General features: G+C 39.6%; 1 protein-coding gene across 1 annotated transcript in view; it reads left to right on the top strand.

Moving 5' to 3' along the window:
- The window catches only part of ACVR1C (activin A receptor type 1C), a 97,176-nt gene that overhangs the window by 47,877 nt on the left and 36,265 nt on the right, over positions 1-13,034 (top strand). The window contains exon 3 of the mRNA XM_055398216.2: positions 9,262-9,501. Coding sequence (XP_055254191.1) covers positions 9,262-9,501 — 240 coding nt within the window. The remainder of the gene's footprint in view (positions 1-9,261; positions 9,502-13,034) is intronic.

Below are 13,034 nucleotides of genomic sequence, written 5' to 3'. Positions count from 1 at the left end.
CCACAGTTCAAAAGCATCAATTCTTCAACACTCAGCTTTCTTTATAGTCCAACTCTCACATCCATACATGACTACTGGAAAAACCATAGCTTTGACTAGAATAGAATAGACTAGAATAGTAGTATAATACACACTACTAGGTATAAAATAGATAATCAATAAGGACTTACTATATAACACAGGGAACTCTATTCAATGCTCTGTAATAACCTATAATGGAAAAAGAATCTGAAAAAAGGATGGATATATGAATATATAACTAAATCACTCTTCTCTACACATGAAACTAACAAAGCTTTGTAAATCAAATATATTCTAATATAAAATGAATAAATAAAAGAATATGTGTTTTGATGACAGATTAATAAACTAACCCTGGTACATGCCCTGAAATGAAGAAAAATCGTGAAACCAATTTAAATTCTTCTGCATTATATTAGTCTCACCTCTGCTTGAGTCAAAGTTCTTCCTACCCCTTATGCCAAAGATTATATTCTTCATTCTTCAATCTAATATTCCTATTTCCTTAAAATATAAAGTAATTATTATTCTTAAATTCAGGTGCTGGTGGACAAAAGATCTGAAGCTTCTCAGTGTTCCTCCCAGAAACCAGGAGGACAAGGAGAACTAGCCAGGAAATATTTTAATGTGTGGAGCTCCCTGTCTGCTTCACACTCATGCAATCAGGCCATACATGTAGAACGTGTATGCAGATAGCTATTTACAGATTGAGTACCGAATGATGGAATGGCCCATTGATACCTCATCTGATTTGGTCAAGGCAGAAATAATTCTCCTATTATTTCTGTCACTGTCAGGGTTCAGTTGAATCTCTAGAGCAGAAAATAGTCTGCCATTGTTCAACTACTTGAGGTTCACATTTATCAGAAACAACCTGTTTGATATGATTATTCTCTCTGTGAAGAAGGGGGACCATATAATGCCCCCTATAGTGGAGCATATTGGAGGGATCTAACCAAAATAACGTCTAATTGGATTTTTCCTGATAGCATTTATAAGGGTCACTGTGAAGAAGTAGGAGGCTAGAACAAGCTTTAGTAGGTGATGGTGGTGGTAGAGGGACCCTATAATTGGGAGTAAAGAATTACATTGACGTGTCAGACAAATAAAACTAGTGTTTGCAATGTAATTCCTTTGACCCGTTCTACTTCCCATGTGTGTACTTCACACATATAAGTTTAGTTACATATTCTTTATATTAGACTGATTCATCATGGATGGAACTCTTCATTATGATCTTTTTATCTCCCATATCCCTTGCTCCTATAAAGTTTTCTCCATAGTTTTGCCTGCAAACCTGGCCTGCCCTGCTGCAGTCCATAGGGTCACGAAGAGTCAGACATGACTTCGTGACTGAACAACAAAGTTGTTTTGGAATTGCACCCTAGATGGGTCCTGTATCCTTAGTAGATTTTAAACTACACAAAGATGTGGAGTCTGCCCAACTTCCTGCCTCCAACCCCAGAGTTGTTCTCAGAGGAATATTATACAATACACACCAATCCTTTTGGTTCCAGGTTTTGAACCAATGTAGGGCAATGGCAAGCCACTCCAGTACTATTGCCTAGAAAATCCCATGGATGGAGGAGCCTGGTAGGCTGCAGTCCGTGGGGTCGCTAAGGGTCGGACACGACTGAGCGACTTCACTTTCACTTTTCACTTTCACACATTGGAGAAGGAAATGGCAACCCACTCCAGTGTTCTTGCCTGGAGAATCCCAGGGACGGGGGAGCCTGGTGGGCTTCCGTCTATGGGGTCACACAGAGTCGGACACGACTGAAGTGAATTAGCAGCAGCAGCAGCAGCAGCAGTAAAGCAACAAGAAATAAATTAGACATGTACTTTCATTACAATCAAGCAAATGTTTGAAATAATGCTACCCATATTTAAAGGAGCTTTGAAATGGCAGGTAAAGTAGGTTAATCATGAAGATTTGAGAGATTTCTCATTTCTTAACATGTCATTCTGTTTTTGACAAAAGAAATAATTCCTGTTGAGCTTATCAACAAGGTGGCTGTGAATATCTTAAAGGTAATGTATTTCTTTTTCATGTTTCAGCTGCAATTATTTCCACACTTTCCCCCCCCAGAAATGTGTGAAAAGTTTCTTTAATTGAAGTCAGAGGTCATAGAAGTTGAGGGTAGATAGATGGACAGTCCATCACCATGTCATTTATATGTTCCTGGTGGCATTTCTTCTGGTGCCAGGATAGAAACAGACCCATCAGAAGACATCCCTAGCAACATTGTCTTTTTGGTTATTTATTCTGAGAACATTCCAAAACCACAAGCTTAGAGAAAGGAATACTTCTCTTTTGTGGGGGAGTTGGTGGTAGTAGGGAGGCAGTTGAAGGTTTGATATTTATATTAATACATTCATGGATTCAATCTCACAATAATAGCATCTTTTCACCTGAGGAAAAATTTAATGAAAGGAAGAGGAGCAGTTTTAATGATAAATTACTCTGTGGTTTCTTTAGGGATGTTTTGGACCCTTTTAAATTGATGTAGCTGCTTCCTATAGCAACTTTTGGGAAGGAAGCACTAACCTTGAAATGGTTCATAAAAATTCACATTGTCTGGATGAAGGCCTCTGTTTTCTTTGCATGAATGTGTTTTTAAACAGCTGTCCAGTCCGTACATATCTTTTCAGTCACTATATCTTCATTTTCTGTACATCTCTCCATTGTAATATCTTAGTTTCTATTCAGTTGAATGTCATTCACATATAGTCAGGATATATACCTTTAAGTTGAATGTAAATATACTACTGACTTTTGTGCCCATGGTCACTACGAGTTATTTGAAGCAATTGATCAAGTCCACATCTCTGCCTAGTTCTAAGGCATCTCCTCCTCATGGCATGTACTCAGGAAATGCAAATTAATTGATGTGAAGGTCACATAAATCTAATACACATCAATAATTTTTCATACTTTTAATAAACAGAAAAGGTCAGCAGGGGAGGAAACATGGAGACCATCCTCACATTTTGTCATCTTTTTCTTTTAATCTTGAGGAGTTTGTTTCCCTAAAGCCAGAAATAGAAGATGGCAAGGAGGTCATGAAAACTGTCCTGGGAGAAGCTGAGGTATCTAAAATGATTCTGAACTTTATTTGAGCATTGGTAACCACCACTGCTTCCCTGGTGGCTCAGAGGTTAAAGCGTCTGCCTCCAAGCGGGAGACCCGGGTTTGATCCCTGGGTCGGGAAGATCCCCTGGAGAAGGAAACGGTAACCCACTCCAGTATTCTTGCCTGGAGAATCCCATGGACGGAGAAGCCTGGTAGACTACATAGAGTCGGACACGACGGAACGGAACCACCACTGCTTTCACCATCGCCAGTTTCACTCTTCTTTTTCTCTAGGGAAAGTTGTAAATTCACAGATTAAAAAATTTCTCCTTTCTTTCCTCTTTCCTTCCTCTCTTCCTCCTTCCTTCCTTTCTTCTTTTTTTCCTCTTCTTTGTTTTTGTTTTTTCACCTTGGTCTTTGTTTTTGTTCTTTAGTTACTAAGTAGTGTTCGACTCTTTGCGACCCCATTGACTGTAGCCTGCCAGGCTCCTCTGTCTATGGAATTTTTCAGATGAGAATACTGGAGTCAGTTACTATTTCCTTCTCCATTTTTGGTGTTACTTGAGAGTCCCTTGGACTGCAAGGAGATCCAACCAGTCCATTCTAAAGGAGATCAATCCTGGGTGTTCACTGGAAGGACTGATGCTGAAGCTGAGACTCCAATACTTTGGCCACCTCATGTGACGAGTTGACTCACTGGAAAAGACTCTGATGCTGGGAAGGATTGGGGGTGGGAGGAGAAGGGGACGACAGAGAATGAGATGGCTGGATGGCATCACCGACTCTATGGACATGAGTTTGAGTGAACTCTGGGAGTTGGTGATGGACAGGGAGGCCTGGCATGCTGTGATTCATGGTGTCGCAAAGTTTCGGACATGACTGAGCGACTGAACTGAACTGAACTGAACTGAACCTTCTTACAGGGCCTTCCTAGGTGGTTCAGTGGGCAAAGAATCTGCCTGCAATGCAGGAGACATCGGAGATACCAGTTTGAATCCTGTTGTCCAGGAAAATCCCTTTCAGGAGGGCATGGCATGGAGTAGGTACTCCAGTATTCTTACCTGGAGAATCCCATGGACAGAGGAGCCTGGAGGGCTACAGTCCATGGGGTTACAAAGAGTTGGACACAACTGAAGCGACTGAGCACGCACGAACACATCTTCTTACAATCTTTTGACTTCCGCATGAGTCCCTCTAGGTGTGCAGAATCTCCCACCTCGTGCATGCCCTTCTTCCTGCACTATCTGTACTTCCTTCCCCTGCTCTGTCTTGGTTTAATGCGTTGCAGAACTTATATAGCAGAGACTTTTGTAAACTAAGCACTCATCCATCTGGGCTAGTACCTGTCTCTATTTTCCCATCTTCTTCTATTTAATTTACTAGGGAGTGAAATAACTAGAATTAGTGATGCAGCACTCCCAGAACTCACTTTTGGGATTAATATATACCCCACCATGGAGCTGTTTATTCCATGGAGAAATCATCTCAGTTGACATGGTCTGAGAAATTAGAAATTCTCAAATAGGAGTTCTCCTATGATCAAGACTGTAAAACCTGCTAGAAAAATTAATAGGCTCATCCAAGATAACTTACTAAAATGTATTCTTAACTGCACTACTGTCTTTTTCTACCATGACTCATTGGGTATAGACTATAGTTTTCTTCATTTGTCCCTTGTAGAGATTACAATCAACATTTGGTTTAGAAGATAGTTTTACAAATGTTTGCCTTAAAAATTGCTCAGTGCTTAGGGAGCTTTCTGGAAGGCGTTGCTAGCCTTTTTCTAGCCGAGTCATCTTTTTTTCTTACTAACTCATATCAGTAAATTTGTTCACAAAAGTAGAAACATTGCCCATCTGTAATAAACATCCCTGAGTGCAGTAGCCATCACCAGAGAAGAGCACTTTTATAGATATTGTGCTATTTTCAGGCTTGCTGACCTTTTGCCTCTTTATTGGTTGCTATAGTGATGATCTGAGCTCTGCTTAATAGAGCTTTACTAAAATGAAAGCAATCAATAAGCTTTTTAACTATAATGTTTATATTGATAGTTCCTAGTAACATGTATCAAAACAAAATTTATCCATATAAATGTATCCAGTAGTGGAATTTTATTTTTTAAAATCATGTGTCAGTACATGTTTATGTTCAGTTCAGTCGCTCAGTCATGTCTGACTCTTTGCAACCCCGTGAATCACAGCACACCAGGCCTCCCTGTCCATCACCAACTCCTGGAGTTCACTCAAACTCATGTCCATCCAGTCAGACTGATCTCCTTTAGAATGGACTGGTTGGATCTCCTTGAAGTCCAAGGGACTCTCGAGAGTCTTCTCCAGCACCATAGTTCAAAAGCATCAATTCTTCGGCGATCAGCTTTCTTCACAGTCCAACTCTCACATCCATACGTGACCACTGGAAAAACCATAGCCTTGACTAGACAGACCTTGGTTGGCAAAGTAATGTTTCTGCTTTTTAAACCCACAGAATGCACTTAATAATTTTCATTTATATAAACATGTTATTATTTATATTTATTGATTTTTATTTATTATTGTTATTGATTTATATTTATTATTGATATTTAACATTTACATAAACATGTTATTATTTATATTTATTGATTTTTATTGATTTATATTTATTGATATTTAACATTTACATAAACATGTTATTATTTATATTTATTGATTTTTATTTATTATTTTTATTGATTTATATTTATTATTGATATTTAACATGTTTATGTAAATTGCAAATTATTAAGTGCATTCTGTGGGTTTCTTAGAATTCTTGAAATACTTCTGTGAGGACATAAAAATATGGATGCAACTTGAAATGTAGATTTGAAAGACTATTTTGAAGTGGACAATAAAACTTTTTCATAACAGTGAACTTTTGAAGTTGCAACTTCCATGGTTGATAGTTTCTTAATCAAAGTCAAGTCTGAGAACTCTTTTAACACCTTGTCCTGAGAACATTCAAGGCCAAGCTGTCCTTCTATGCACCTGTACAACTTCTAATGATTTCAGAGGAACCCTGCGACACTCAGAACAGTTTGATCTGCCAAAATTCACCTGGCAAAGTAAATAGAAGAGCATGAAATATGTTTCCAAAGCTCACTTAACAGTTTTAAATCTTTTATTCATTAGTAGTAGATAGACTACTATTTTTAGGATTATAGTGAAACTTTCATGAACACATTTTTGAGGATTTTGATTATATTTCCTTTAGAATTAAATAATATTTATTTTCAAATTATGTTCTAATATTCTGATTAACATGTTGTAAGTGAAATTCAAGTACATTTAATATAATAATCTCTCTTGGATTGTCATTGCAAAGAAGGAAGTCTGAGAAATGACTTAGTTCTTCCTTTCATGAAGAACTAGTATATGTGCTTTGGAAGAAATTGGATAATAAGTAAATGAATATATGATATTCCAGATAGTGATAAGATTCAGGAAGTTAAATAAAACAGGAAAAAGGTATAGAGAATAAACAAGGAATAAGAAGCAGATACTATTTTAGATAGAGTTGTCAGCCAAAACCATCATCTCTTGCCTCAATTATTGCATCAGGTTTATAATTGGGCTGTAGGTATTTTCCAGGTAAGCATCTTTACAACAATCATTTTTGCAGCGAACAGTTTTTGTCATATAACTAATTGGCCTCAAGGCAATTTTGCTGTAGAAGATGAAATAACTGGTTGACACTCTGGTTTGATAGTTTGGTTTCATTTCTCCATTGATGGAGTGCCCCTATTTTTATATTACATGAATGTTAGCTGTCATACTGGTCTATAGAGTGAATAATAGATGTTGGTGAACTTAAAACATTGGATGATAACAATTACTGAAATGTGAAATAAGAGAAGGTAAAGCCAAATTGTGTACAATACTAGAATATGATAACGTTGGTTTTCAAATCCTTCGGTGACTTGAAGGTGCAGAGTTGAACCCATATTTTCCATGCAACTTTGGAATGTCTGTCAGTGGACTTGGACTATCAACATGTGACATATCTATCAACATGTGACAGTTTGCCAAGAACAAACAACAGCCTAGAGGCTTTCACAAAGCAATACAAAACTCAGTTACAAATATACACCGTAGTATTTGGAAACTGATACCTCTCTTTCTCTTCTTTTTAAAATTTCTTATTATTTTTTGGCTGTGGTGGGTCTTTGTTGCTGCATGTGGACTTTCTCTTAGTTGCAGCGAGCAGGGGCTATTCTCTCGCGCTGCATGGGCTTCTCATTGCGGTGGTTTCCCTTGTTGCAGAGTGCAGGCTCTGGGGTGCGCAGGCTTCAGTAGTTGCAGCACATGGGATCAGTAGTTGTGGTTTCCGGGCTCTAGAGGGCTGGGTCAATAGTTGTGGCACAGGGGCTTAGTTGCTCCGTGCAGTGTGGGATCTTCTTAGATCAGGGGTTGAACTGGTGTCCCTTGCATTGCAAGGCAGACTCTTAACCATTGGACTATCAGGGAAGCCCAGGTACGTCTCTTAAGGAAGTGTTACACTAAATGAGATGAATCAACAAGCCTATATATATATATAAAATACTATGAACAAAAGACTTGGAAGACAAGTTCTTAGGTACAACTCACTAAATAAAATTAGTTATTTATGCAGTATCACCATGAACCTTTACACATTTTAAATATATTCAAATATTTCATATTTCATTATAAAATATTCAAAATTTTGTTATTCATTTTCACGTTTCATTGTTTCCTTTTTTTAAAAAAATGTTTATTTATTTATTTTTTGACCATGCCAAACAGCATATGGGATTTTAGTTCTCCAGCCAGGGATTAAACCCATGCTCCATACATTAGAAGCATGGAGTCTTAACCACTGGAGGGCCAGGGAAGTCCCTCATTGTTTACTTTTTAATGTCACCCTTTTATTTTTTGTTATTTTATCTTTTACAGCAAAATTGCCTTATGGCCAACTAGTTATTCAGCAAAAATATTTGCGTCAAAAATGCTGACACTGAAGATAGCAGACATGTTGTAATTGGTTTCTTAGCTTTTACTTTCATGCTCCTAGAGTCTGTTCATACAGCAGCCACTCAGAATATAAGTTAGATACTATCTTTTGTCTGTTCAAAACCCTGCGACAACATCTCCGTTCCGTTCCGTCGCTCAGTCGTGTCCGACTCTTTGCGACCCCGTGGACTGTAGCCTACCAGGCTTTCCGTCCATGGGATTCTCCAGGCAAGAATACTGGAGTGGGTTACCATTTCCTTCCCCAGGGGATCTTCCCGACCCAGGGATTGAACCCGGGTCTCCCGCATTGGAGGCAGACGCTTTAACCTCTGAGCCACCAGGGAAGCCCATCTACCTGGAATAAAATTCAGAGTCCTTTTAGCCTGTGAGAGCCCACATGGTCCTTCTCTCTTTGACCTCACTGACCCCATTTCCTTTCACCTTTCTCCTTGTTTACTGCGCTCCAGTTAAAGATTATTCCTGAACATGCTCCGTAGGTCTCTGCCTCAGGGCCCCTTGTTACATTTGATTTCCTTCTGCTGAGAACAGGCTTCCTGGAGCTACTTCCTTATTGCTCCCTGTAACCTCCTGGGAGTGGCCTTCTGGGACCAGTCTGTCTGCAAGTAGCATCCCACCATCAGTCTGTCTCTTTGCTCGACTTCATTTTCTTCGACTTATGATCTCTTGCTTTTCTATCACGTTTCCGTCTGTGGGCATGTGAGAGCATAAAGCGCCACGGAGCAAGCGTTTGGGCTGTCTCTCTCACTGCCCGATCTCTGGCCCCTGGAATAGTGGCAACATGGTGTAAGAGCTCAGTGATCCTCTGTGGCGAAGAGGAACGAACATGCCTTAAGGATGGATGACTGAAAACTGGGAAGAAAATTGTCTTAAAATGTTCAGTGGTGTGGAGGCTTTAAAAAGGATCCCAGGTGCTAGTGCTTTCCGTGATCCTGATACTGTCTCCCACTGTCACCTGACAGAACCTAACCTCAGTTGCATCCTAACCTCAACTCTTTCCCCGCCTTCGCTTTTTACCACATAAAGTCTCTACCAACTAGCATGAGTGAATATTGTGTAGCTGCACATTATAGATGTGAACTTTTGGTGACTGCATTTCCAGTTCTAAAATACTTAACATGGATTGACTTATGATCATGTTCTTTCTTTTCTTAATTAAAGCATCACCAAATGCCCCACAGCTTGGACCCATGGAGCTGACCATTGTTATTACTGTGCCAGTTTTCCTCCTGTCCATAGCTTCAGTGCTGACAGTATGGGCATGCCAAGGTCGACAGTGCACCTACAGAAAGAGAAAGAGATCGAATGTGGAGGAGCCCCTCTCTGAATGCAATCTGGTAAATGCTGGGAAAACTCTAAAAGATCTGATTTACGATGTGACTGCCTCTGGATCTGGCTCTGGTATGTACCTGTTGTTCATTTTTTCAATAAGAAAAACTCTTATTTAAAAATAAATCCCATTTTTTTTCTTAAATATTTTTATTGTGGTAAAAGTCACATAATATGAAACACACTATTTTAACTATAAGCGTAGAGTTCAGTGGTGCTAACAACTTTCACATTGTTGTGCAACTCTCGCCATCTTCCCAATTCTGAATTTTTCGCCTTCCTAAGCTGAAGCTATGTCCCCATTAAACACTAACTCTCCATCTCCTTCCCCATTTCTCCCCCCCTCCCCCAGCCCCTGGCATCTACCTATGTACTTTCTGGCTCTATGACTTTGAGTCTTCTAGGTACCTCGCTTTTTAAAACAAAAAGGGGCCCAAATATTATTAATTCCATTGTTTAAAATACTTGATATTGTACATGGTAAATTCTGGCATAGAAACTTCTTTCAGGATTTGATGAAGAGTAAAAACTGTCCTGGCCTAAAGAATTAAATTTTCTCGATTGCTTTTTGTGCTTTTAGGTATTCAGATTCTCACTTTCACATGCCTTCAGAATTTATTTCTGAGGCCAGGAGTTTCTTTTCTCAGCCCTCTGCCACATTCTGGTTAGTAATAATAGTTGTTGCTGTCTTGGTCATGTTTCAGGGGCACAAAAGAGTTATAGGGCTTAAGCATTGAATTCTGGGGAAAAGATAATAGTTATGCAAAGTAGTGTTCTTTGTTTGTGATTATGAAGGTCTTTGGAATCTGTAGTCAACCCCTGGGATGTGTGTGTGTGTCTGTGAAGTTAATAGGGAGCTGACCTGAAATTCAAATCAAGAATATGTTCTTATAGCTTAGAAACAGAAGACAAAAGGGAAGAGTACAGCATTCCTGTGTTGGCTGCTGCTGCTGCTAAGGTTATATAATAACTCTTTCCCTCTTTAATGGAACTTCAGAACCCCTGATGAGGCTGTTCAAAATACCAGGCTGTGTTTTGGCTTAAATGAGCCTTTCTCATAGCACAAAGCATTTGAGGGCTTTTTGGGTTTCAGGTGACAGAGCAGCTTCTCCCCAGTAATCACAAACTTCCTAAGATGGCAGAGGACTCCCAGCTATCATGTATATTTCAGCACATGGTGCTGCAGAAACATGAACTAGGGTGAGCCTCAGTGAACCATTTCGGTCATTCCTGCTTTAGAAAGATCATTAAGGATGATTACCCCAAACAGATTGTGAAGACCTCCCTTGCCCATGGCCTTTAGGAGCATCCAGGCAGGCACAATTAACAAGGGCAGATGACAGAGGAGTGGGTAGCCTCTGTATGGGCATCCATATTTAACACAAAGCAGCTTTGGACTCAGAAGTATTTATCAGAAAAGAGACCTAATTACATCATCCAGGAAGCCCAAGTAGTTTCCTGCCTCTGGGGGCATGATCACTTGCTGACTGACCAAAGCCTCAGTGTTTACACACTGCACAGATCAGGAGACATGTTTTCAGAGGAGGAATATTGAAAAGAATATCTTCAAACTGCGAAGCTTGTAAAAGAAATCCAAATTATGAAGTTGGATAGAAAGATGGCTGCTGCTGCTGCTGCTAAGTCACTTCAGTCGTGTCCGACTCTGTGTGACCCCATAGACGGAAGCCCAACAGACTCCCCCATCCCTGGGATTCTCCAGGCAAGAACACTGGAGTGGCTTGCCATAGATGGCACTTTTTCTTTAAAAGTAAAACCTATTAGGATTTAATACTCTTTCTTCCTTGAGTGTTACATTCTGGGGGCCACTGGGCCTTAATTTCTTGAGCCCTGGCGATGTTCTAGGCTCAGAATATCGGCCCAGAAAGCTCTGATTTGTGCCAACTTCCTTGAAATCTTGTATAATTTCTGAAATGTTTAAGTGATTAAATAGCCATCTATTTCATCTCCACCAAAACATTTCAGTTCATATGAAGATGTAAAGCAGAAACATATGTTTTGGAGCTACTCCTATTTTTAAAAATGATTTGTTTATTTTCCTATATATGGCTGTAGTGGGTCTTTGTTGCTGTGAGGGCTTTTCTTTAGTTGTGGTGTGGGCTTCTCATTGCAGTAGCTTCTCTTCTGGCGGAGTGCAGCCTCTAGGGTGCACATGTAGTTGCAGCATGTAGGTTCAGTAGTTGCAACTTCTGGGCTCTAGAGCATAGGCTCAATAGTTGTGGCTCATATACTTAGTTTCTCCTCAGCAAGTGGGATCTTCCTGGACTAGGAATTGAACCTGTGTCTCCTGCATTGGCAGGCAGATCCTTTGCCACTGAGCCAACAGGGAAGCCCTGGAACTACTTCTTGAATATGTTTAAGGTGATCAAGGATTTCCCTTTCTAATAAAAGTAACGGAGATTTTATAACTGGAAGCTGAATATTTAAAAAAGTATTCATGAGCCAGGGCATAAAATCAGAAATTAAGTTTTTTGGTATTTTTGTTCATCTTGAAACCTAAATCTAGACTTGACTAATTGCTGGACCCTCTCTTTAGATTATTCTAAGTTCTTTCTTAAAAGAAAGCTATAAATGTACCGACATGGATGATTTTTTTAATGATCAACTTAAAAGCGTTCTAGGCATTTTTCTCCAAAGCCAGTGGCATATGTTTGGCAGTAATCACAGGATAATAGGAATGGGTGGCTATATTGCCTTGGATCACCAGGGAGAATATGTCCATGTGTAGCAAGGTTTCTGTCACAAAAGCTCACCAATCAGAAGGAAATCAGGCATTTTTCTTCCCTTCTCCTTCTCTTCCATGGCCAGTGACTTTAAACAAGAAGCAACTTTGTCAGGTGTTGAGAGACAAAAATTGTGAAGCATATCCCAACCTGGTCAGGGACAAATTTCAAAGCAATACAATGCCTGCAAGAGAGGAGAACTGACTGATGTTTGACTGGACTGTCTTTGAGAGATGATGGTGTCTCAGGTGGCTTCAAAGAGGCTGGGTAGGTTGCTGGTTTCTGCTGTGATTATTACACTCCTGATAAATGATGATGTTTCTGTCAGACAGGCCTCAGTTTCTACGTGCTGCATGCTAAGTTGCTTCAGTCTTGTCTGACTCTTTGGACCCCACGGACTGTAGCCCATCAGGCTCCTCTGTCCATGGGATTCTCTAGGCGCAAATACTGGAGTGGGTTGCCTTGTCCTCCTCCAGAGATCTTTGATTTGCAGGGAAAACCAAAGTCTCTGTATCTGCAAAGAAAATCTCTAAGAGTGTAACACTTACTCAGATTATTTTTAGTGGTTGCTTTCAAAGATCCTGAAGCAACTTTCATTGAATTTTACTCTCTCAACTTAATTGCTGTGCTGATTACCTTAGATGATATCCTACTTTGTCCCTAGTCTGCAGTATTGATCATATGCCTAATAAGTGTGCAATTTGAAAATATTGACTTACGTAGTTTTCTAGCCAGTTGTCATTGTTGTTTTCATAGGTAGTGATTGGTCATGGTTTTGCTTTTCTGAATTTGTGCGTGCAAAATGAGGGGAGGGAGGAGAGATATCGAAATTGTAATTTGGCTTAATAATTGTTCGTACAACTT

This window comes from Moschus berezovskii, chromosome 2 (genome assembly GCF_049115385.1).
Source record: "Moschus berezovskii isolate FMDL1 chromosome 2, NW_MosBer_1.0, whole genome shotgun sequence".
NCBI lineage: Eukaryota > Metazoa > Chordata > Mammalia > Artiodactyla > Moschidae > Moschus > Moschus berezovskii.
This window is presented reverse-complemented; position numbering and strand designations above follow the sequence as displayed.